The 26107-nt window shown below is 54.9% G+C and overlaps 1 protein-coding gene across 1 annotated transcript in view; it reads left to right on the top strand.

Moving 5' to 3' along the window:
• MGLL (monoglyceride lipase) overlaps positions 1–26107 on the top strand; it is a 98760-nt gene that overhangs the window by 59142 nt on the left and 13511 nt on the right. The window contains exons 4-6 of the mRNA XM_079713175.1: positions 17201–17337; positions 18549–18659; positions 25893–25982. Of these exons, the coding sequence (XP_079569301.1) occupies positions 17201–17337; positions 18549–18659; positions 25893–25982 (338 nt within the window). The remainder of the gene's footprint in view (positions 1–17200; positions 17338–18548; positions 18660–25892; positions 25983–26107) is intronic.

The following is a 26107-nucleotide window of genomic DNA, read 5'->3' as shown; positions in this document are numbered from 1 at the left end:
GCTGGGAGACCCAGATGCCCGTCACAGGAGAACGAGCCTCAACACGTAAAACAGCATTCTCTGAGGGCAGGTTCAGACTGTGCCAAGGTTTTCTCACCCAGGACAGTGTGACAGTTGTTGTGAGAAGCCACCTGCCTCGTGTCTAGCTTGTGGTCCTGTGAGTCCATGCGGTGGCCTGGGCTGTAGAGGTGCAGGGCTGGTTAGCAGGGCTTCTGGAAGCTGCGAGACCTCTGGAGCCTGGGCCCAGATCTGGCCGACGTCACCGGTGCTGCATGTGGTCAAAGCAAGTCCAAGCCGGGGTCAGGCCCGGCCGGGAGGAGCTGCGGGCCAACTGCAAAGGGCACTGCGGCGGGAGGTGCAGCTGTGTTCCCGCCAGCCCAGCAGGGGACCACGATGAGCCCACAGGTGTGTTTCCGAGAGGGCAGAGGTGGCAGAATGTAATGAAAAGAGTTTGTTGGAGCTATTTTTGATAGTCGCTTTTTTCTGTCTCGGTGGCGGTTAGGGAATTGTGTTGATGACGCTGATCCAGGCCAGCAGCCGCAGCATCGCTCATTAAAGGGCCCTTCAGACTGATTGTCGTTACCTCCTTACCCCCCACCCAGCTCCCTAGGCTCCAAGCCCGCGACACCTAGCTGAGTCCCGGCCTGTCACTTTCACACCTGAATGCGCTAACTCCAAGTACAGTCACTTCTCGAGAGCAGATAGGAGTGTAGGCTGGTTGCAGAGCTGGCTGATTTTATTTTCAGGCTTTATGTTTCTGTGCTTATGTACAAGTGTGATTTTTTTAAAAAATGATTAAAAAGCCTTAATTTTTCCCCCCTGATGGCAAAATACCTGTTCATCGTAGAAATTTTGGGAAATAAAAAAAAAAAAGAAAAAAAGAAAAGACCAAAAAACTAACCTTAATCTGATTACCCAGTGACAGTACCCCATTTTGTGATACATTCTTTCGGCTGTGTGCACGCATGTGTATGTGTTTGTGTGTGTGTGTGTTTGTAAATGAGACCAGAGTGAACAGATGTCCCCTTACAGGTCACTGGGCCGGCCTCCACCTGCTGTCTGGGGCATTCTCTGTCTCCTTTTTTTTTTTTTTTTTTTTTTTTTTTGCGCTACGCAGGCCTCTCACTGTTGTGGCCTCTCCCGTTGCGGAGCACAGGCTTCAGACGTGCAGGCTCAGCGGCCATGGCTCACGGGCCCAGCCGCTCCGCGGCATGTGGGATCTTCCCGGACCGGGGCGCGAACCTGTGTCCCCTGCATCGGCAGGCGGACTCTCAACTACTGTGCCACCAGGGAAGCCCTGTCTCATTCATTTTTGCACTTGCCTATGCTTTTTCTGAAATGGGAAAGTGGGAGCACAGCATCTTGAAGCTCGATGGTAGCAAATATGGAGGCTGTGTCCTTAACTGCACAGATGGAGAGGCAAGGCCCAGAGAGGGCAAGTATCTTGCTCAAGGCCACCCAGCAGGCTAGGGACAGGATTGTGACTTGACTCCTGGCCCAGGGTCCCAGACCACCTGTGTGGCCTCCTTGTCCCTCGGAGGCTTCATCTACAGCAAACCCCAAAGAAAGAAGGGGCCTGAGTTTCACCAGGAAGCTGTGACGGTCCCACTCGCTTGGGCTGGGCTGGACTTGATACCCGGTGGTCCGTTCCCATGGGCCTGTCGGTTGACCTGGGGAGGCTCTCTCGCTTGTGACCCGCAGCCTCTGGCGCTTGTTGCTCCTTGCATCCTTGAGAGTCTGCTGTGAGCCTGGAGATGCAGGGATGAGATGAGGTGTCCTTGCCCCAGGAGCACTGTCTCTGGGGGGTGTGGTTCTCCAAGTAGAGTGTGGTCACCCCATCATGTGCTGACACTGGAGCCAGGGACCCCAGAGGACAGTGAGAAATCAGGGAGTCTCCTGGGGGGGACAGGATGAGACAGGAGAGCTGAGCTCCACGAGAGGGGAGGGGAGTGTTCCAGAAGGAGCCCCGGAGCACGTGCAAGGCTGGACGTGCGTGGTGCCTGGGAAGAACAGACGGCAGAGGCCTGGGACGCACCCTCGGTACTGACCCCTCCTCTGAGCCCCAGGCCGTCGAAGGGCGGGAGCTAGAGAGGTGCCCAAGGAGCTCCCCGTTGTGCTGAGTAGGAGGGGCAGGACCTTCTCGCACCCCGTGGTCCACTCGCTCGCAGGGGCGTCCCTGTCAGGGTCTAGAACAGGGCCCATCAGATTAGCAGACCCCCTTCCTGGGAAAACTGAGGAGGGCGGGGGCGGGAGCATGTCCCCGCTGGGCCCGAAGACCGGGAGGGTTCTGCGGACAGTGCTGGGCCAGAGGAGGCCGGGCGCTGCAGAGCGTGGGGGTCGGGGAGAGTGTGGACCAGTGCGTCGGCAGGCAGGCTCCCCGGGAGGGGTGAGCGAGGGGACGGGCGGGCAGGGGAGGACCCTGTGGTTCTCCTACCAGCGCAGGTGAGGGACGCAGCACGAGAGGCCTGGGCTGGGGGGGGGGGCTGCGGGGAAACACGGCAGTGGGACCTGGGAGCCCAGAGAGATGGGGGATTGCCCGGGCTGGACCAGGGAGGGGAGGGGGTGGCTGCCGTCTGCACAGGGTGTGAGCGGCTTGGAGAGACTCGAGGCACATAGGGACATCAGACGCTCGGAGGACGTGGCCATGGGTATGTAGTTGTGGTTTTTCCCTGAAGGAGAAGGAAGAAGACTGTGCCCGTTGGAGCTGGACTCTGCTCTGTGTTGCCCCCCGCCGCAAGCCCCCTGGCTGTCTCCTGACCTTCTGGCTCCACCGCTCTCCCTCTTCCATTCCCCCTGATTTGTGCCCATCTGGGCCACCTCTGTCCCAGGCTCCTGGCCACTGAGTGTCCTGTTCTGGTTTTTTTTTAATAAATGTATTTTTTTTTTTATTTATTATTTTTGGCTGCATTGGGTCTTCGTTGCTGTGCGCAGGCTTTCTCTAGTTGCGGCGAGCGGGGGCTACTCTTCGTTGTGGTGCACGGGCTTCTCATTGCAGTGGCTTCTCTTGTTGTGGAGCACGGGCTCTAGGCACGTGGGCTTCGGTAGTCAAGGCACGGGGGCTCAGTAGTTACGGCTCATGGGCTCTAGAGCGCAGGCTCAGTAGTTGTGGCGCACGGGCTCAGTTGCTCTGCGGCATGTGGGATCTTCCCGGACCAGGGCTTGAACCCATGTCCCCTTCATTGGCTGGTGGATTCTTAACCACTGCGCCACCAGGGAAGCCCTCCTGTTCTGTTTAAACTCTGTTCTTTGCGTTTTCTGCAGAAAAGTCAAAGCCCCTTTGTTAGCAGGGTAGGTGAACGCAGGAGATTTCACAGCCGATCTCGTAGGAGCTGGTGCCCTGTGCAGCCACTCCTTCCATGCTCCACGGCCGGTCCCTACGACAGGCGCCAAGGGGGCTGCTCTGGGTGAGGCTCAGGCCTCCTCGGCCTCAGTGGGGGCCACGTCGTAGAGGGGGGCAGACCCCGTGCTGGGACTCAAGCGTCCCCGGACAGGCTTTCCCGTTCCTGGAGCTGCCACTGCAAGGACGAAAGGCAAAGCGTGGAAGAAGAGGAGCGACGTCTGCCGGTTGATGTTTGCTGCTTTCACCTGCTTCTCGTTTAACCCTCCAGCACCTGCCGGCTGGAATCAGGGCAGGTGCAACTGATGGGAGAAACAGGACCACAGCAGGGAAGCGGCTGCCCAAGCTCACAGCCAAAACGCAGCAGGATTTGAACCCACACCTGGTGCCGAAGCTGTGTTCTTTCTTCTTCCAGAAACTCTGCCAGTTGAGGGGTTTACGGGGTCGAGGAAAACATGCGAGTCAGAACGTGGTCTATTTAATCTGTCTTCTAACAAAACTAAAGATGACCTTAAGGACACGGAGAAAGTAGTTTAAAAAGGAAGTATCTGTACAAGCCAGGTCGGGTCGGGCATTTGCCTGATCCGGCATATTGTTGCCCATCCCTTTGACATTATATTAAATTTTTTTAACATTAAACCTTTTTCTGAACTTTCAAGCTCTTGGGATTGCTGATCTCCAGCATTATTTGGAATTGGCCGAGCATCCTGTTATTTTGTCACAGACTTTTATTCCTTGATCTCATCGCATCCTGGAGTTTCTGTTGTGAATGCCTCTCCCTGCCCCACAGCTGTTGCCTGTTTATAAGCCACGGGCACTTTATGTATGTATTCAACTTTCATCGAGAGATCTGGGTGAAAGGTCTGGCAGTTCTGGGTGATTCTGGCTCACCCAGAGGCGCCTAGAGCCCTGCTTGCTCAAGAAACAGGAAAGGAACGTGTTGTGTGGGAAGGGGTGGCTCATCCCACGGGGGAACCAGCCTCGCCCAGTCATCCTGCAGCTTGATACAAAAGGAGGATCATCTTGCTAGACACCACGAACCATAGTTATGACACTTTTTGTCATGCTGTTTCCTCTTATTTATGCAGTGGAGAGTAAGATGTTTTCAAATAAACCCTCTAAATATGAAATCCTGAGAATGCATTATTTCTGAAACGCTGCACCGTTAACAGCCTGTTAGCTGGTTATATTATAAAGCATGTTGTAACAGCTCAAAAAAAAAAAAAAAAATCTGAGCCGAAATGTGTTTCCATAGCCCATATGCTGAATTCTGGCATCTTTATACCTTTTTCAAGCTGTTGTCAATTAGTAGATAAATTAATTTCTGTCTTTGTGTCCTTCGTACAGTCGAGCTTTGCATGGATGCCGCAGGGAACTCCCTTTTGTCCTCCCATCGAGGGGAGCTCGTGCAGCAGGAGTTCAGGAGATGAAAGCGTGTTGGTCCAGGTGTCCATGATGGAAGGCTGGACCATCAGCAAACAGAAAAGGAGGAAATGGCTTTTGTTGAGGGAAACAAACTGTTTTCCAGGCCAGCAAGCTGTGATCTTGGACTTTCTGCCATATTGCACGTTTTTTTAAAGAGAGAGAGAGAGACAGAAGCAGAACCTCCGGGATCACACGGTATTCCCCGAGAGGCAGCACGAAGGTCCCGTCCAGCCTGCACCAAATCGCCTGTGACCGCTTCGCCCTCTGAGTGTCCTTTTGTCCCACACTGTCTGCTCTTGGAGCCTCACAAGGGCGTTTTTAGCATTGGCAGACTGTGTTGGCTGATGACTGAACGTGAGTTTTGGTGGCCTTTTAGCTGAAGGATGCAGCTCCTCTGTTTTTAACTTGTCTTTGGTCTCGTGTCCTTACACTTCAGTGTAGAATGCTGTTGCTCATGGGACTTCTGCAACATGAAATCCCATGACTGGGGACTGTCACAGGAGCGCAGAAAACAAGCCAGACCTTCGTTAGAAACGGGCTTTGAAACCCTGATGGCTAAACTTTAAGTAGCATGATCACGTTGCAGCCTAAGGTCGGGAGGGTCTATGGGGATTCTGGCATCCTCGTTCCAAAAGAACATTGAGGGGAACTCAGCGGAAGCAGAAACTCCAGAACAGTCTCAGGGAAGCCTGCTGGACCTGGAATGTGTGTGCTTTCTGTCACATCTCTTCTGGGGGCACCTGGTGTGGCCCAGGTAGTCACACAGCTGCTCCTGGCAGTGGGGGCTTCCAGCTGGCTCAGCCCAGAGCCCTGGTTATCTTACAAACCATTGTTTGGGTCACTGTGTGTTCTGTGGCTCTCTCCCTGCCACAGGTAGAGAAATGAACTGCCTTTAAAAAAGGAGAGAAAAACATTTGATTACAAGTTCTTCAGACCCAAACAGTAGCTTTCCATAGGGTTTTTACCTGGAAGCAAAGTACCGTAATGAGAAGAAAGTGGGTTTGCTACTTCCTCTAATAAACAAAGAGCTGTAGCTCCCGGTGTGAACAAGGATGTGAGGAAATTCAAATTTCTGTGCTTGGCTGGGGACAACGGAAATTCTCAAATTGGAATGCATTTTTCGTTCTATAAATGGGGACTCCCCAAAATATTCATATCTTTTGATCTAGAAATCCCATCTTGGCAAGTTGATCCTGACAGTTCTATAAATATCTGTGAAAAGATGTTCATCTCAGTGTTATTTAGAATAGCAAACATTGCTGGCAACCTCAATGCTCCACCATTGAAAGTAAAGTGAGTTTTGATTTTTATCCCCCTGACGGGACATCATGCAGTCAGTATAAATCACAAGTATAAATTATGTGTCAAAGTGGGGGAAATATTACAGTCTTATGTGTTAAGTTGAAAATCAACCCCCTGCCCCAGAGCCTAGCCAAGACCGGACACCCAACAGGTAATTGGGAAGCGTGTGTTCCAGTTGAAGTGGTCGGTTTTTACCTTCTTCCTGCAGCAGTCCCTACAGAGGACCCTGTCAACTGCAGGACTGACCTCCCCAACCCCATCCTGACGTGTACCGCCTGGATGGGAGATGAAGGTGTTGACTGAATGAGGAGTCCGGTTGTACTCCCGGCTGCTCTGGCTGGAAAGCACTCCTGGCCACCTCCACCAGGACCCTCTGCCCCACTGTGAGGCCCATGGGTGCCCCAGCGTGAGCCTCTCGCCCGGCAGAGGACACAGTGGCTTCATCTTGTCTGGGAGAACTCAGGCTGGCTGGGAAGAGCCAGGAGGCCATGCCAGCCGGCCCTGACCCTGCCGAGGTAGCACCCAGGGCCACAGGCAGGACAGGGAATAGACAGTATGGTTTTGTGGGTTGTTAAAAACATAAGTGGTGACAGTGGAGGCGTCCCTCACAATTTGAGTTTTTTTTTCTCCCAGTGATGTGTGCTGCAGGGTGTCCCAGATCAGTTGGTACAGTTCACTTTGGCCGCCACAGAAATGAGACCAGACTTTCGTTGTATTTACTTTTGCTTGGCGAGGGCATGACTGGTTTGTTGCTTAAAAAAATTTTTTTTAAATTAATTTATTTGTTTGTTTGGGTGTGCCGGGTCTTAGCTGTGGCGTGCGGGATCTTCAGTTGCCGCGTGTGGGCTCTTAGTTGCGGCATGTGGGCTCTAGTTCCCTAACCAGGGATCGAACCTGGACCCCCTGCATTGGGAGCGCAGAGTCTTAGCCACTGGACCGCCAGGGAAGTCCCTGTTGCTTTTTCTTGGTTAATTTTTCATTTCCACAACTAATATTCACCATCCACTTTGTGCCCAGCCCTGACCTGTGCACTTCACACAGGTGGTCTCGGTTCACGTTTCCCACAGTCTCAGGAGCGGGGGTAAGGAGACGGGCCCAGAGGAGCTGAAACCCTGCAGGAGGCTGCGCCTGCGGGGGCCGAGTTAGGTCCAAGGACGTCTGATCCCAGAGCCGTCCCGTGACCCGTACACGGGCTGCCCGACGCTCTCCTGGCTTTCCGCAGAAATCGGCCTTGAACGTGTGTTACTTCTGCAGTCAGAGGCGGGGTGCAGGGTTTTATTATTTAAGTGATATTTTAAATTCAGGCCAGCGGGCCCTGGTGATTTCCTCATTCCACATGGCGCCTCCGCAGTAGAAATTGTTTTCAACGCTGCCAAGCGGAACGTTCCACGATGGGGCTGGTGAGGCTGAGGACCTGCGTTTTGACGGTTTGCACTTTAGTGAATTTAGATTTGCCCCCCGTGACTGTGGCTGCCGCCCCTCCAGAGTTGCTGCCCCATGGCGTCCGGGGCCCCGCTGCCACCCTCCTACCTGCTACCCCCGGGACCGAGCTCCACCCTCCACAGGGAGCCAAGCCTCGCGCCCAGGCGGCCCATCTCTAACCCCTTAAAGGGCAGGCCCGAGATGGGGGGTGGTCGGGGCCAGCAGGACGCCCACGGTCCAGCCGATGGCCTTGGCACAAGGCCTCCTGCTGCCTTGTCTGTTGCTCTGACAACACCGGAGGGTGGAGGATGCCTGAGGCCGGACTCCAGGCCCACAGCCTCCACCCCGCGCGGTGATCCCACGGGACCCCCATTGGCTCCTTAAGAAGCAGAGACCTGGGGTATATTTGCTCCTGCGTCTGCTTGAGGAATCAACAGGAAAGGTCCAGACTTCCCGGGACCACCAGCACGCTGACCTCATCCTCATGTCCTAACTTCATAGCCTCGTGTGCAGTAGTGATGCTGATGCATAATTAATGCCGGTTTTGAGGATCGAGGATGCTTTCACTGTGTCCTGGGGGTAGTTGGTGTGTCCTGGAGTTGAAAGCGGCAGGGAACACTGCTCAGAGAACACAGGGCTGCTCTGGGTCCCCACCCGCGTCCTCACCCTGACCAGCAATGCGGTGAGCGTTCACTGAGCGCTTGCTGCGTGCTGCACTCAGGGCCGACCACCGTGCCTCGCTCTCCCTGACTCCCCATGCACCCCGCGGAGTGGGGTCCACGAGCGCCCCTTTGTGCAGGCGGGGAGGCTGAGCCGGCCGAGGTGAAGTCACCTGCCCAAGCTCACAGGGAGGTGAGGTGGAGCTGGCTCCTGACCTCCACCCTCAGCTCTGTTCTCCGTATCTCGTCCTTCCCTGGTTCTCCTGGTCCTTAAATGGGGTGGTGACTCTTCCTCTAGATTTGCGCTGCTGTCCTCAGCCAGGAGGGACCCACAGGTCCACGGGCTGGCACGGGCCGGGAGCTAGTAAGTGCGCCTCTTCTCGCCTTTGTTACCTCTTAGCTGAATTTGAACTTGCAGTAGTGTTGGTTCAGTACCCGGGTGTGTGAGGGCGTGCCCCCTGCCGGGCCCTGCCTGGGCCTCAGTGTGCAGAGCTGGCCCTTTGTCAGGGGCAGAAGGGGCTGTTTCTCCTGCCCGCTTGCTCTGTGGTCACTTCCACTGACTCTCTGTGGTTGAGAAACGCTGACCACCTTCTGTCTTTTCTGAAAGCTCTGGGGTCCTGACTTCAGCTGGTTTTAGTTGCTGGCATCTCCAAGGCTTTCAGAAAGTTCTGCTTCCTAAATATTAACAATACAACGTCTCCCATCCTGGAGAAAGGGATCTGTGCTTCTTTCTAAAGCAGTTCACTTCACCATGGGTGATCTCCTTTGCTTTTTAAAAGTAGCATTTGTTACAGTTTCAACAGAGGTTCAACTTGGGTTGCCTAGTTTTCATGTTTTTCTGTGCGTTACAGAAGCTCCAAACAACTGTCAGCCGCCACATGGGAGCTTCTGTCATCTGGTGGGGACTGAACAGACCTACCTTAATGTTTTGAGGAGAAAAGTTCTGTTAGATGTTACATTTATTTTTAGTTAGAAGGAAACCAAGGCGAAAGCAAGCCATGATTATGCAGAGGAGAAATACAGGTTAGACATGCAGAAGAATCTCTGATGGGGAAGAGCGCTAAACACCACGACAACTTATGGGTTTTCTCCTCTGAGACTGTGTGGGGATGCAAGTGAGTGTTTGGTGAAGACCTACTACCTGCCGGGTGTGCTGTGCTGGTCCATTTATTCCAACAGCTTTATGATGAGGTCAGGAGATGTCTCCTAGTTTTACAGACGGGCAAGTGACTAGTGGTAACTACCATCTTAAAATTTGTGTTTCATTCCCTTGCTTTTTTATTCTATGCTTTTATCACATAGGCTTGGCTCTCTAAAAATAGATACAGTTTGCTTTTGCTTGTTTTTTCGTTTTCTTTTTTGTTTTTTTTTAGATTTCTATAAAATGGCTAAACTTGAATACCTTTCTTTTTTTCACTCTGTGTTTTGTTTCTAAGGTTCCTACATGTAGCTTTCGTTTATTCGTTTTTTTCACTACTGTAGAATAATCCCTTTAGCTACAATGTGTCCATTCTCCAGCTGTGACAACAGGCTGTAGCGAAGGATGTTACCCATAGGAGACTGTGGTGCCTGCACCGGAATTTCTCTTGGGTGTATGAATGCCTGGGGGTGGGTTGTAAAGTATGCAATTCCAACTTGGCGAGGTGCCAGATAGGCTTCTCTCTGTGTAACGTATACAGGCTAGTGACGCCCTTTAAGTTCGGACACAGGAGCTCAATCAGGTTTCCTCCCGGCCCCTCACGGTGCTCTGTTACACCGGCCCTCGTCCAGGTGGCTTTATTCTCCCTCTGGGTCTGTGTGGCCGTGATTCCCACCCGTGGCTCCTGCCCGTCCAGTCCTGTGGTTCTTGAGGCCAGAGGCGCCACAGTGACCGTCTGTCTCGCTGGCCTGAACCACACGTCCTGCAGGAGTCCCCCTCCTGCTTCGTGCTGGCCTGTGCGCCGGCCAGGAATGCAGGGCCAGCCCCCACGGGATGGAAGTCCGTCCTCTGACTGGCCAGATTTTCCCAGGGAGACAAAGCCGTGTCCCTAGAACCCGGGTCAGGGAAATGCTGTCTGCTTGGAGCCTCCAGAGGAGCAGGGGCGAGAAATGAGAAATCTCTGTGCAGACCCCCCCACCCCCGAGTGGGGAGCGTGTGGTCCGCAGTGAGGGCCCTGCTGTGGACCCATCACCAGACAGGGCTTTTGCTGTGAAAATGGCAAACTTGGGAGCCTGGTACCCCAGCGTCTGGAGGAAACCATCTCATCGTTTAGACTTGTGGGCCTGGTGTGAATGCCTGCCTGTGTTTTCAGTCACACACGGCCATCTCTTCTGATTAAAACAGGAAGAACGTTGGAGGTGGATTTAGGGGTAGAATAGAAGAGCACAGAGGCAGCGTGTTGAGTCACCACCGTGTAGGGGGCGGGCTCTGGAATCAGACTTTCCTGGGTCAGATCCAGCCGTGCCGCAAGGCCCTGGTCTACTCGTTGGCAAGGGAAATGGCAGTAAAAGCACCAGATTTGGGGTCTGAAATCAGTGCTTGAGCCCTTGCTCGGCCTGTAACTCACTGGGAGGCTGAGCTCCATCCAGTCTGTCCGAGGGTCAGTTTTCTCTGCTAGAAAATGGGGGAAAGACTCTCTAACTCATGGGGTTGTGAGGATCAAGTGAAATAACCCTGGGAAAAGGGCTGTGCAAATTACAACCTGCTGCGTAAATATCGGGTGTTGTCATTACTGGTTTTTTAATGCTTTGTCTGTCTTTCCTTACTCAAGGCTACATTTCACCAGATTTTTCTTCTCTAAGAAAATGAGTACTAAGTAGAACTGGTTCCCTAAGAAAAGGGAAGTCAGATGCTCATTTCTTCCTATTCCAGCTTTAACAGGATCATCAGCTTTCTGGATACTTCCTCGTCATCTCTTTTTAGCACACGGTGGTGCCGTGGAAAGTTATTTTCAGGTGGAAATATTTTGTGTGAGACAAAGAGACAGGGATTATTTCATCATTCAACAAAGAATTATTAACTACTTAACTGTGCACGGAATACGACGCTCGAGTGTTTTAAGGGTCCTTGGGATTGGTTTTAATCAGATGTGGTGAGACACACAGACACGGAAATGGCTGTCATGAGGGAGAATTTATTATATTCACAATTCCCTGGAAAGGGGGCAGGGCACCCCACACAGGGCCACTCAGGGAAGCACCAGGGCTGGTCAGGAGGCAGGGGGAGTGGGGGGAATGTAGACGGGAGCCTTTACTGCATTTTCCACGAGCATGAATGGTGAGGCGGGCTGAGCAGTCTGAGGATTGGCTGGTTTGAATAATTTCAGTGAGCTCGCACGTGGGCTTAGGGGCTGCCCTGGTTGTCCGGTACCTGGCCCTGGGTGACAAGGACATCAGGAGAAAGTGAGAGGTGGGATGTGGGCTCTGGCCGGGTTGGGTTGCCTGTGAAAGGCCAGCTCACGGGGCAGTTCTGTCCTGTCTCTAGAAATTCGCTAACCCCGGGAGCAGCCGTCCCTCCAGGGTCAGCTTTAACCAGACGCTAAAGCATCAAAATACAGAAAATAAAAAACACACAGTACATAGCAGAATCAGGGCAAACAAAACAAAAAATATGCTGGATCAAGGCCTGTGGTGCAGGGTTCTTTCTTTTAAAAAATATGAGGAAAAGAATTTTCATTGCAAATGCAGAACTGTCGCTCAGTGTACGTGACGGAAAGGAAATGCATCGATCAGTGAGGCCCGGGTAGTGGAGGTGAATCTCTGGCGAGTGGCCGTTATGGAAATACTGGCCGCAGTTCATTTCATCAGGTGTATAGCAGGCCCCCACCCCCTGCCAGGCCGTTGCGAGGAGCCCTGAGGAATAATGCAGAAGAACAGAATGGGATCCTTGATCCCGAGCTCAGCCCTGGCAGGTGTGGGGCACGTGTGGGCCCAGCCTCCTCCCCGAGCCCGCGGCAGACCTCACCTGTCGCCCACAGCACAGTGCCGTGGGGGCCGCCGGCCACCCATCAGAGCTGCTTGTCAGCCGGGCTCTAGGGCCCCTCGGTCCATGGGGGAGGAGTGGTGCTGGAGGCGGGAAGTTGGGGGAGCTCCAGTCAGCTCCCCTGTGATAGAGACAAGACCTGGTTGGGGGGGAAGGGGAAACGTGCACCTGTGTGGAGGGGATTGACTCCGTGGAAGTGTTAGGAGTGGCGATGGGCCTTCAAGGTTTGCTCCTGGCCTGGTGCAGGGCCGAGGGCCCCGCAGCAGGGGGCTGCTGTACGAGAGGCGCAGCGGGAAAGCGTGGATGCGCTGTGGGGGACAGCGGGCGGGGCGGTGTGAGTGTGGCTCGAGCGTGCTTCCTAGTGAGGGAGCAGGGCCCGTGGAGGAGCCGTCACCAGAGGCGCCAACAGCCGGGCTGGCGCACGTGCACCGAGCTCTGAAACGGGGGCGACTCTGACCCCTCCAAGGTCAGAGCAGCTTCCAGAGGGGCGCCGAGGGGGTTAGGGCAGGCGGGGGGCTGGGTGGGGAGCTGTCGCCAGGTAAAAGGCGATGAGCGTCTCGCCCCCTGCAAGTGGCGTAGGCGTGCAAAGGAGCAGCCGATCCAGGAGGCTGAGGACCTAGAAACCTGGAAGGGTTTGGGGACCAGCTCGACACAGGGTAGAATGAAGGTCACAGACAGCAGGCCTGTTTGGAGCCTGAATGATTCAGAAGGTGAGTGGGGCCCGGGGGCAGAGCCGCTGTGGAAGGCGCTTGAGGATCCACAGGACCGTCAGGGATTCTTCTGACCAGGGGTTCACGAGGCGGATCTGCAGCTCCGGGAGGGGCGTGAAGAGCGGGCGGGCGCGGGCGGGGCGCACCGCGGGCGTCGTGGGGAGAGGAAGCCTCGGGACAGTGGAGGGGAGCACGGAAGGGCCTGCGGGGCGGCTGGGGCGGGTAGCACTGCGGCGCCCTCGTCACGGGGCTGACTTGTGAGCAGGCAGACCAGCAGAACCGAGCAGCCCTCCAGAAACAGGCCAGACTCAAGTCAAAGGGGAACCTTCACATGGCATCGGGGGACACCCCAGTTCAGTGAGGTGATGAAGGACTCCTTCGTAAATTCTGCTAGAACAATTCAGAACCATTTAGGAACTTGATAGAGGTGGTTGAACAACATTGTGAATATACAAAATGCCACCGAATCGGCACATTTGACAGCGGTTAACGTTATGGTATGTGAACTTCACCTCGATTTTAAGAAGAAAAGAACCATCAGGAAAGAGATCCTTTATACCCCTGGAGTAGAGAAGGCTTTTATAACTAAGAATCAAAACTCAGAAGCCGGGGCTTCCCCGGTGGCGCAGTGGTTGAGAGTCCGCCTGTGGATGCAGGGGACACGGGTTCGTGCCCCGGTCCGGGAAGATCCCACATGCCGCGGAGCGGCTGGGCCCGTGAGCCATGGCCGCTGAGCCTGCGCGTCCAGAGCCTGTGCTCCGCAACGGGAGAGGCCACAACAGCGAGAGGCCCGTATACCGCAAAAAAACAAAAACAAAAACTCAGAAGCCATAAAAAGAAAAGATTGATAATTTTTTAAGGTTTTTTTTTTTAAAGCAACTAGTGCTCAAGCTGGAGTTTTTTTAAATGAATTTATTTTTTATTTATTTTTGGCTGCGTTGGGTCTTCATTGCTGCACCCAGGCTTTCTCTAGTTGCGGCGAGCGGGGGCTACTCTTCGTTGTGGTGCGCGGGCTTCTCATTGCGGCATCTTCTCTTGCTGCGGAACACGGGCCCTAGGCACACGGGCTTCAGTAGTTGTGGCTCACGGGCTCTAGAGCACAGGCTCAGTAGTTGTGATGCACGGGCTTAGTTGTTCCACAGCATGTGGGATCCTCACGGACCAGGGATCAAACCCGTGTCCCCTACATTGGCAGGCAGATTCTTAACCAATGCACCACAAGGGAAGTCCCAAGATTGATAAGTTTTTCAAATAAAAATCTTCTGTAGCTTAAACACAACATCAAGTCAAAGGACAAATGACCAACTCATATACAAAGAGCTCTTAAATACCAAGAAATGCAAAACCCTGCAAGGAAAGACAGAAATTCTCAGTTTACCAGAAAAGAAATACAAGAGACTCTTGAAATATAAGGAGATGTTCGACCTATACTTTCTCCTCTGTCTTAAGAGCAAGAATACAAACACTGAACGACGTGCTTTGTTGGGAGGCTGATAGGTTCAACCCAGCCCATCCCACGTGGACGGGAAGTGGGCAACTTCTACTGAAATGGCACCTGCATGCACCTTTCAACCAAACAGCCTTGCCACCTAGACATAAACCCTGAAGGCGCACCTTCACAAAGATGGAATAAAACATTCCCAGTGATTCATTACAGTCAGATGTTTAATAAACGAGAGATTGGATGTCACACAAATGGTTTTTGATGAGGGATGGCCAGAATAAGCTGTACTTCACCCACACAGAGGACCCCTGCATAGCCCTAAGACAGGGGAAGAACTCTTGGCCTGTTTGTGATAATGAAATAATCTCCAGAATACGTTAAAAGTGAAAAAAACTGGCATAGAATAGGGTGGGTCTGTAGCATGCTACCTTCTATGTAAAAAAAAAAAAAAAAAAAGATAATTTTCTTATTTTTGCAAAAACAATTGCTTTGAAAGAAAAAACAGAATAGTTAAAATGATTAGCCATAGGGAGCAAGAGGGGAGAGGTAGAGGAGACAGGAATAGAAGCAAGATGTCACTGGATGAATCTTTTTTTATTTTTCTAACTTTTGAACCAGGTAAATGTTTACGTAGTCACAAAAGAAAATGAAATTGAAAAGTAAAACAGCAAAATCTATAGTTGGGAACAAATTTATTTTGAAACTAATGAATCTAATCATATATCAAATTAGTAACAAACACACAGAGAAAATAATGGTCACATATTTGTAATAATTTGAACTTTAAACATAATACTCTGGGGATTCCCAGGTGGTACAGTGGTTAAGAATCTGCCTGCCAGTGCAGGGGACATGGGTTTGAGCCCTGGTCGGGGAAGATCCCCATGCCGCGGAGCAGCTAAGCCCACGTGCCACAACTACTGAGCCTGTGCTCTGGATCCTGTGAGCCACAACTGCTGAAGCCCACATGCCTAGAGCCCATGCTCCGCAACGAGAGAAGCCACCGCCATGAGAAGCCCGTGCACCGCAACGAAGAGTAGACCCTGCTCGCCGCAACTAGAGAAAGCCCACATGCAGCAACAAAGACCCAATGCAGCCAAAAATAAAATTAAATAAATAAATAAATAAAGTTTTTTAAATGGCAGTATTAAACATAATACTCTGGCCATATCATTACTGAACTATCTTCCAAGGATGGGGGGTGGGGTGGGGGAGTACTGTTTAGTGGGTGTATCAGTCAGCTGGGGCTGCCATAACAAAGTACCCCAGACTGAGTGACGTAAACGATAGCAATTTATTTTCTGAAAGTTCTGGAGGCCGGAAGTCCAAATGGAGGTGTGGACAGGGCTGGTTCCTCCTGAGGCCTCTCCCCTGGGCTTGCAGGCGGGCGTCCCTCCATGTGTGTCTGTGTCCTGATCTTCTCTTACAAGGACCCCAGTCAGATCGGGTTGGGGGCAAGCCCAGCGCCCTCATTTTCACTTAATCACCTCTTCAAAGACCTGTCTCCAGATGCAGTCATGCTCTGAGCCGTGGGGATGGGGACTTCAGCATGTGCAGCGAGTGGGGGAGGGCGTGCAGTTCAGCCTGCGCCCGGAGCAGGAGGTCGTAGTTGGAGGAAGGTGGGAAGGTTCTGGGGGTGCATGGTGGCGACGGTTGCACAGCAGTGTGAATGTGCTCGATGCTACTGAGCTGGCACTGAAAGATGGTGAAGGTGCTATGTTTTACCACAATAAAAACTAAAAATGAATTTAAGGGGACTGAGGGTGCCGCTGAGAGGGTGACAGAAGGGGGCCCCAGGCTGTGTACAGTGGGCACTCGGGGGGACGGACAGTAGGAGACAGGAGTTCGCGGTCTGACCACACAGGGGTTTCCGAGTTTGAGGTCTGGGCGGCCAGCCGACCCAGCCGCTGTGAGCGCCCCCTCCACTCTCCATCCGTGAAGCAGGCGGCATGGTCCCTGCAGCTCTGGGCAGGTCCGCTTGCTGTGCTTCCTTGTGCTCTGGGAGCTCCTTCTAGTTTGCAGTTTTCAAACCCTCACATTGCACGGTTTCTATGGTTTCTATGGCAACTGATGTCCCTCCGCGAGGGGAGCGTGGAGGGACCCTCAGAAAGGACGCAGGGAAGTGAACAGCACGGATATGGGGCAGGCAGTACAATCCAGGAGGGAGGGAGCATGACCTAGTTTTACGGCTTGCTTCGCTGAGAAGATTCTGGCAGGCGCAGTTGACTGTCTTATGTCTGTCGCACTGTCTTCACCAAGAGCTGTCAAGGGAGGTGACAGGATGCAGCACGTTACCTGGTGAAAAGCTAACGCTTGGAAACACACCTGTGAGGGTCGAGGACTTGGGAAAGCCCAGGAAATTCCAAGCCTCATCTGTCTTGTTTCTGGCCACTTGGCGAGAAACGAGGCCTAGTGAGACCCCACGGGCCTGTCCTTTCTTTTTTCCTGGGATACGGCCACAAGGCAGGCATCCTGGCTGCGTGGACAGGCTTTGTGACGTTCACATCCTGGCTCATGACTTCTGGCTGTGTGATCTTCGGCACGTTCCTTAACCTCTCTGTGCTTCAACTTCCGAGTCTGTAAAATGCGGGGAGAACAGTTCCCACGGTCAAGAGTCCTTGGAAGGCCTTGGTGGGTCCTCCCTAAAGAGTGGCTGGTAGGGCTTCCCTGGTGGCGCAGTGGTTGAGAGTCCGCCTGCCGATGCAGGGGACACGGGTTCGTGCCTCGGTCCGGGAAGATCCCACATGCCGCGAAGTGGCTGGGCCCGGCGTCTGGAGCCTGTGCTCCGCAACGGGAGAGGCCACAACAGTGAGAGGCCCGCGTAGCGCAAAAAAAAAAAAAAAAAAAAAAAAAAGAGTGGCTGGTAATTCCATGCGGAGACCCCTGGGCTTGGCAGGAGTCAGCCTCCGGTAACTGGTTCTGCTTCCTGTTCTCTTCCAGTCGGCCACGGGCAGAGCGAGGGGGAGAGGATGGTGGTGTCTGACTTCCAGGTGTTCATCAGGGACGTGTTGCAGCACGTGGACGTTGTGCAGAAGGACCACCCGGGGCTTCCCATCTTCCTCCTGGGCCACTCCATGGTGAGTAGACCCCGGAAGAGCCCTCTAAGTCAAGCCGGGCCCCGGCCCCAGCCCTGCGGTGGGTGGAGGGTGAGCCTCCCGGGATGCAGGGGGCCGCCCTGCCTCTGGCCCCATCGCGCTCTGCCTGGCCAGCATGGCCCCCTCTGGGAGTTTCCAGACAATTTATGCTCAGGAAACGAGGGCCAGCATCTTGGAGGCAGCCCCAGAGAAGCTCACCTCTGCCCTTTCCTTCCTGCCAGGGCCCAAGGCGCCAGGAAGGTGCCACTTCACGGTGGGGCCCCAAGGGCACTTCTCCCTGCATGGCCGCATCTCAGGGCAGGAGGGCCCCTCAGTCAGCCTGTGGAGAAACACAGGTCCTGTGCCTCCTGCCCGTTTCAGAGTCACACAGTACACATGGGAATTAGGACGGGGTTCCAGAGGAAACAAGTCCTTAAAGGTCATTCCAAATCCCTTTCACCTTCTAAATACATTAAACCCCCTAAGAATCAGCCAACTATAATCTTTAAATCAGGGCTTCTCAGACTGGCAGCATCCAGGCCGAACCTGCCTCTAGACCCCCTGCCCCAGGGGCTGGCAAAGAACCTTTTGAGCTGCTTGATTTTGAAATCTGGGTGACTTTTCACTCCCTTCCTCCCCGGTCACTGTTGGGCTCTGTTCCTATGCGTCTGTTACCTGCCTGGCCCTTGTAAGGGTGTGTGATTTCAGCCCTTGGTTCAGGTTACCTTCAGCTTTAGCAAATAGCCAAGGCCACATGCCTTCAGCACCACCCACGTTCACTAACTATTTTTCTTGGAACCTAAATTTCTGGGACCTTTACTGAACCAGGAAAACAAAAAAAGTGTGGCAACCTCTTATTATCATCAGATTTTTTTCAGATCTCATATTAAGGCTGACGGAATGGGTGAATTGGGGGTCTGCCAGCTTTTGGCTTGAAATGAAATAGAAATATGTTATTGTTTAACTTGCAGCCCACAAGCAGGAACCTTATTTAGATCTCTCTGAAATGTTTGCTGTTGGAAAACCCGGCGAAAAAAACATGTGAAAGCAAGTAATTGCAGGTCTAGTTTATCCAACATTTGAGGGTGTCTCTTCCAAGGTACCGTCCTTGGGGCTCTGGGCCGGGACTGCGGCCCAGCAGGAGACCCGCGATGGGGTGGTTAAGAGCCCACGCTGGCGACGCCCACACCACGTGCCGCCCGTTCTCATTGCAGGGAGGCGCCATCAGCATCCTCACGGCCGCGGAGAGGCCTGGCCACTTCTCCGGCATGGTTCTCATCTCCCCGCTGGTTCTTGCCAATCCTGAGTCTGCCACGACTTTCAAGGTAAACAGACTTCCGGTTCCATGAGACTCCTGCAGCTTCCCTGGCCCCGGGGCGTCCATTCACGGCTGGAGTCTGGGGGAAAGGGCTTCTCCCACGATTGTGCTAAGGTTTGGACACGTAGCAAGTATTGTTGTCCCTGGAATTCTGTAGTTTCTCAAGTCAGGTACTTTTTTTCCCCAAAGACAGAAGAAAAATGACTTCCTGCTTTTGTGCATGTTTCGTTGGTGAACGTTAGAAGGAGGAAAGGTTACGTGGGTTAGGAATCCAGCGGAGGGGCCTCTGTCAACAAGCCACGTGCTGGGCTGGAGCTCATTTCCGGGGACCGTTGGCCAGCATCGGCCGCGGCATGCGCACAGTGTAGCTGAAGGCAGTTAGTAACGTGACAGCGCCGGCTGCCTTGGCCATAGTGCTCTCCGTCCCTGAGCACTTTCACCTCTGACCTGTCGGATTCTCCATTCTGTTTTTCTGGCTGTAATGTTTGTTCCACGCGGCGCAACCAGTGGTTCCTGCGTTGAGCTGGGCCTCCTCCCCCTGAGGAAGGAGATGGGACTCGTGGCCTCAGCAGGGCTGCTGGGTTGTTGACACATTATGGACCTGAGGTTTCAGAGACAGGCAACCGGTGAGGGTGGGGAGTCCCAGCCCCGAGGCTCCCCGAGTAACAGTCAGTCTCTCCTGGACGCTGGGGGACACTGCTGCCCCCGAGCCAGTTCTCAGGACTCTCAGCGGAGCGCGAGGAGTGAGTGAGGCAGTGAGTGGGTCAGGATCATTCAAGGGTCCTGGTCCGAGTAGAATAAGCAAGACCAGGATTGCAAAAAGAGGGGGTCCCCACGGCGCGCCGCATGCTTTGATGCGTGATTTGTTCTGCCCGGTGAGTGTCGGGCACGTGCTGGGCTTACACGTGAATCATCTCCCTTGGCTCCCACCCTCACCCCCAGGAGAGGTCGAGGCCTGCGTTTTACGGTCGGGACGGCTGAGGCTTGGAAGGGACGAGCGACTCTCCAGATCCACACCCCAGCGTGGTGGATTGGGATCTGGGGCTGTCCTCTCCTCTCCCCGTCAAGGGTGTTTCCTCAGAGAAGAAAGTGGATGCTTTCTGCAGCAGATGTTTTCCCTTTGGGAAGAGTCCAGGACCATGGGGATTTTTGGATGAAGTGCACCAGGGGATCAGGGCAGCTGGGCCCCAAAGTGGAGCCCACAAGCTTTCCCCCGAGTCACTGGCAAAGGGGGAACTTCTGGGCAAGGCCACCAGCATGACCTTCCGAGCCCGCCGTTAATAGATCACCTTGTCAAATCAGGAGCCAGCTGTCCCCGGGGGGATGCAAGTCTCCTCTCATTAACCAAGACAAATGAGATTGCCCGTTGCCCCCAGACTAGAGGACACATCCTCCCCACCGTGAAATCTGTTGCTGCTCCAGGCTTCGCCAGTTCTGACTGACATTCTGTGACTCGTCTGCCACCCCCGGACCACGGGGTGACCCTCCACGTCCTGCCTGACAGCCTTCTGAAGGAGTCTCACAGAATCTTTGTTTAAAATTTAATTGACACCTTCTTATAATAATAAATCTGTACGGTTCAAAATGTGAGAGAGGGAAAGGGCCTGAGTGGAGTCTCCTCCTGGTTGCAGGCGGGCAGCCCATTAGCAGAGTTTGTGCATCTCTGTGGGTGCGCACACCACAGAGGGTCCCTGTGTTTTACACACGTGGGAACACGCTCTCTGTGCTTCCTGTTTTGTTCTTTTGGTGGCCTGTTTTTGTGGGTGGGGTTTAGTTTGGTCTTTTCCTTGGTGATACCTCTTGGTGCATAGGCCTAGGAAAGGCCTCGCTGCAGGCCTTGGGTCAGCTGAGGCGCCCTGCAGGGATGGGCCGGGGTCAGGTGAGGCCCCACTGACTGGCCTTTGGGTCTTCCCAGTGGTTCACTCTTACAGACTCCAAAGACAGATAGCCTCCTGGAGACCACCCTGGCTGAGGGGGAGGAGGGGACCCTTCCCTGGCTGGAGTCACACTGTCAGCGCAGATCACAGGACAGTGTCCTGTTCTGTGACTCTTCTCCCAGAGCGAGGCTCCTTGACTGGTCAGAGGTTTGTTTCATGGCAGCCAGTTCCTGATGGAGAGATTTTGAAAATCATTATAGCCAGCCAGCATGAGATGCCCAAGGCTTGGAGCGCAGACGGGCTTGTGGAAGATGACAGCTCCCCGCTCCAAACGTGAGAAGCCAGGCCACCCCCCACCCCGCATCCCACACATCTGGTTCTTACTCCATTCTCAGCAAGCTGGGGTATATTTAGCCTGGGGAAGAGACAAGGAGGGCAGAGTCTCCTGGGCCCAAATGCTGTCTGTGTTCAGATCGTGCTGGAAGCAGGAGAGATTTAGAAACAGAAGTCCTGTGCATCAGAACAGGTCTCAGTGGTTAATGGGGGGTTTCATGGGGATTGCCTCACACCCCTGGGCATGCTCTAGGCACGGCAGCACTGCAGCCAGCCCTGGGCACAGAGGGGGACCCTTGGGAACAGTTGTCACACCCTGAGCTCTCCAGGCCTTGTCCCGGGGCGACACGCAGGAGTGGCTACAGGTTAACCCAGTCCTTTCTCTGGGGAAAAACCCCAACATCCCCCTGGATTTCTGCCCGGAGTCAGGGCGGGGACTCAGCCTGCTCAGAGGGTAATCCTCTAAATGACCTTCTCTGCCTGTTGCCTGGAGGTTGTCCCCTGGGGTCAGGTCTGAGATGCGGGAGCCATCCCAGTGCTTCCGGATGCTTCTCCACCACCCCACAACCCCGCCCGCCAACCAGGGCACCTGGCCAGGTGGGGCTTGAGTGGCCGCTGTGTACCCAGCACTCATGCCAGACACGTACCATCTTATTTCCCCTCCGTCACCACCCCGTTCCCATTTACACACGAGGAAATGAGGCTGATTGTCTTGCTCAAGGTCAGCGTGAGCTCTGGCTCAGGCGGCAGGCGTGGCAGGATGCTCCCTTCACCCCGAAACTGCCCTGGATCAACTCTAGCCCACTTCCCATCTGAATGTCACTCTTCTGCTTTTAGTCACCGGCGTCCGGAAGGCCCTGGAGCAGGGGGGTGGAGAAGGGACACGGAAGGGGTCTGGGGAGTGGCCACTCATTCAAACTTCAGGTGAAGTTAGACTCAGGAGTCAGGGCTTAGCTAGGTCATAAACTGGCCCCTGAATCTGGCAACAGTGATGCACCGGGCGTGTTGTTACGTCTGTAAGGCATGCGGGCTTCCTGTTGTCTGCCGGGAGGTGCACTCTCCCCCACCCCAGAAACTCTGGGCTGTGTCCCGGCCATGCACTCCTGCGCCCACGGAGGCCTGCACCTCTGACCTTCTGTGCGCGGGTCAGCCTGTTGAGCTGCTGTATAAAAGTGAGTGTAATTACTTCCCTCGTGTCAAGTCTTTTAGTGGCAGAAGCTTAAAAATGATCTCCGGGAGCCATTAAAACCTTTTGGATCAATAAAGGCATTTGTGCAGGTCACTAGCACTTAAAGTGATGGGGCTGCAGTTAACCCAGGGGCGCCCCAAGGGCAGGCCACGGACACATGACCGTCCGCCTGCTTGCTTGTCACGGGTGGACCCCACTTCCGGGAGGGTCATCCTCTTTTGTAGCTGAGGTAGTTTGGGGCTCCAGCTGTCCCCTGGTTCTGCAGGTCACCTCCTTCCTGGGGTCCCCACCCTGAATGACAGCGGCATTTGTTCAGTCAACCAAGGAGTGTTGGTGGAGCTTCTCCTTGGGGCCAGAAAGCAGAGGGCAGTTAGGGACGCGCGCTGGAGGAATTGGGTGTCACGCAACTCCTAGCAGCCCTTCCAACTTCGCTTCATTTGCTCCATTTTAGAAGGGGAGACACTGAGGATCGTAGCCCTTCTCCAGATTCAGAACCAGAGTTCGAATCCCGCTTTGCCCAGCTCTGAGTCTCCAGGATTCCCCCACTTCATTACCTTCCCTTTCCAGGGCTGGGGTCCAGTGACTGTGTGTCAGTCATCATGGGTCTCGGCCCCCAAATTGTCCTCAGGCGATGTGCCCCGGGGCCCCGTTGAGCCGGGGTCACTGGGACCTCTGTGGTGGCACAGACCTGACTTAGCCTGTTGGAGTCACGATGAGGGTGGGGTCTCTTCTCCAGGGGGCCTGGCAGGGGTCGCCCCTCTCCTGAGCTGGATCCGGGGCTCTCTCCCCGCCCCTGCAGGGTTGTCCGAAGAGTTCCGAACACTTGCTCAAAATGGCATCAAAATCCATAATATCTTGCATTCCACTTCCTTTTCGGTGAGCCACCGCCCCCCACTCCTCCTCTTCCCGTGGACACAGGCGCAGGGCTCTCGCGGTGGATGGCGCTGGGGGACCTGCTGTCAGGAAGCAGCAGCAACCTGGACAAATTGCTCTTTCGGGCGTGGGGTCTGCTGGGTTCCTCCGATCCCCCGCTTCCTCACCACGTGACCTCAGCACCCCTCCTGAACCTCGTCTTCCTTGATCGACCGCTCCCGCTGCTCAGTTTTCTAATATAAAAGCTAATGAAATAGACAAACCCTAAAAGAGCAGCAGGGCCAGTGAGTGTCTCGAGCAGCCGTTCAAAGCATCCTTCCCCGCGGGCCGCCTCTTTTCCTTCTCTGGTCTTTGTGGGGAAAAGGCTAAGAAACACCTGGTTGTTTAGCTGTGACATTATTGCCATCAAAGGTTTGTCTCTGCCCAGTGAGTCTTGTTGGAAATGTGGCCAGAATTTACTCTGCTGGTTTAGAGCAAGAGCTGAGGGTCAGGGTGGTGCGAAGATCTCTCACTGTGGCTCCTTTGAAAGCGAGGCTTACACGTCAGGTGTGTCCGTGTCCCTGGTCCTGCGCTGTGCGGGTCGGGGACATTGCATCACCTGGGCCACAGCTCAGACCAGGTCAGGCAGCACCTCTCCGGGTGGTGCTTCTCTGACTCAGGCTGCGTGCCCCTCCACCTTCAGGGCACACACGAACGCCGGGGGGTCCCGTGAAAATGCAGAGCCTGATCCCTGGCAGCTGCTGCTCTGAGGACCACACGTAGAGCAGGGGTCATGGAACATCAGGAGGGGACAGGGCCTGATGGGGGCCACGCCCGCTGCCAGTGCCCCAGCGGGGTGCAGGGAACAGGACTTCAAAAGCGTGTTCCTGTGGAGAGCGGGGGCTCAGGGCTGTAGGCTGTCGGAGCTGCAGTCCCCGCCGGAACTCGGCGGTTGCACTGGGACGGGACGGTGGGGGGCAGGTGAGGTGCTGGGCGCTGTCTGGCCCCTCCAGGGACCACGCCCTGGCACTGTTCCTTTCGTAAAGCAAATGCTTGTCCAGAAACGGCTCTCTTCCTCTTTTTTTCCTGTGAGGCTCTTCTTGAAGCTTCCCATGGCTGCACAGAGTTCCTGTTAGTGATGCAGGGAAGACCGCTTGCTCAGGGCCAGAGGGCAGGGCAGGTTTCCCTGTGGCCCTCTCCTGGAGGCAGCGTCTCCCCTGGCTGCCTCGTGCCCACACCTACCCCGGGAAACTAGAATGAGGACGGCATGAGCCTCCGCCCGCCTGGCCTGATTCTCGTGGAGCCTGAGCTGTCAGTGTCTCTTCCTGGGGGTAGAGGCCTTGGCACTTTGGGGTGTGAATGTTTGGGTTGAGAGGTGCCCATGGTGGGAGCAGAGACCGCAAGGGTGAAGGTGAGTCTGACCCTACCCTCCACGAACAGCTGGCAGCGTGCCCGCATCCACGCAGAAACGGTGCCCGGCTTGGACAGTGGACTGGACCCTGTACAGTCTCTGCCTTCACGCCTGCCGCGGGGCAGGTGCCCAGGCGGTGTGTTCCTGGGCCTTGTCCTGCTGTCAGCTCTCTGATCGGGGAGCGGGTAGGAAGCTACTTGCCGAGAAAGAGCCGTATCCTTGAGGAGGCCGTGCTGGACGAGGCAGGCAGACGGGCCAAAGTGGGCAGCAGGGTCTGGTTGCATCACACGCGGCCTCCCCAGACTCCTGGGCCTGGCAGGGTCGCACGTGGAGTCAGCTGAGAGGCTGCGTGTCCTTCAGGAGGCCGTGGCAGGGCGTCGAGGACAGTGGGAAGTCCAGGATCAGCTTTACAAGCTTTGGGATCCGCGTCGTTCTCCCTCATGACGTTGCCCTTGGGCCGCTGTTGCCGGAAGGGAAAGGGCAGCTGCGTCCCAGGCCTCTGCCCGCTTCCGGCTGGCCGTGTGCAGTGGCACTGAGCCTCAGCGTCCTTGTCTGTTACACGAGGGTAAACCCTCACCTCGCAGCATTTGTGTCAAGATTAAAAGACTGGGCGCCTGGGACTGTGCCCGGCACACCCAGGGGTTGTCACTGAGTGGATGTGTGTGCCCTCCCCCGATGCAGGGTGCCAAGAGGCAGCACCTGTCGGCTCTGTGACACGTGCCCTCCGCGCAGACCGAGGATTCACTGCTCGCCACCTTCCATGCAATTCTAATTTCAGTGTTTCTCAGCTCGCTTTTGAAATAGCATCTTTCATCCCCGGGTGTCTGCACAGCCCAGAAACGGGAACAGCCCCCCTCTGCAGGCAGACGTGTGAGATCCAGGTTCACGCTTTTCCTGGGTAAACACCAGATCCAGCAGGAGGGGGTGGGAAGGCCTGGACCTGAGCCAGGACCGTGTTCAAGGAGCATGCGTTAAGCACCTACCGTGTGCCGGTGCCATTGCACACAGTGGTCCCGTGGGGAGCTAAGGGAACAGGCTCAGTGACGTGCAGCTCTGCACCCACACAAATGGGGCCACACAACCAGCAGTCAGATTGATGTCTCCCTCGGCGCCGTGTCTGATCAGCCCAGTGACTGTTTGTGCCCCAAGACAATCAGCAGGTGCTTCCCGATCAGAGCGTGTCCTGCCTCATCTCGGGTGACTGGGTGCTTCTGCTCCTGCTGTGTTTTTTTAAGGTCCTCTGAGAGGTGCTTGTGCGCACGCACTCAGCTAGGAGCTCCTGCACATCATTCAAAATCATGACCCATGAGGGATCTGGGGGAGGGTAACTGCACAGAATCGGGAGCAAAAACCGGATGTGTCCTGCTGTCACCACACGGCCTCCCCTCGCTTGGCTCACCCACGGTGGCCCAGAGCAGGACCAGTGAGGCCATCTGGTCGGAGAGAGGAGGGCCCTTGGGTGCCCAGCCCGGGGCCAGGCCTGGCTGAGGTCCACTCTGGGTGTCCCTCTCCTGGGCTGGGCCTGAGGGCAGCTGGGTGGGGGTCGCGCTGCGCTCACCTGGCTTCCCTCCCACCTAGGTCCTTGCTGCGAAAGTCCTCAACCTCGTCCTGCCAAACGCATCCCTGGGCCGGATCGACAGCAGCACCCTCTCACGGAACAAGACGGAGGTGAGTCTTCCTGCAGACCTGGGGCAGCCGGGGCAGCCGGGGCAGCGGGGGCAGCTGGGGTGAGAAGGCACCAGCCCCGGGGTGGGGGAATCCGGGTTTTAGCTCCGCCTTGGCCGTTTACCGCT

The sequence above is a fragment of the Hyperoodon ampullatus genome (genome assembly GCF_949752795.1).
Source record: "Hyperoodon ampullatus genome assembly, chromosome: 10".
Lineage (NCBI taxonomy): Eukaryota > Metazoa > Chordata > Mammalia > Artiodactyla > Ziphiidae > Hyperoodon > Hyperoodon ampullatus.
Note: the sequence above shows the minus strand (reverse complement) of the source record. Positions and strands in the feature narration are given on the sequence as shown.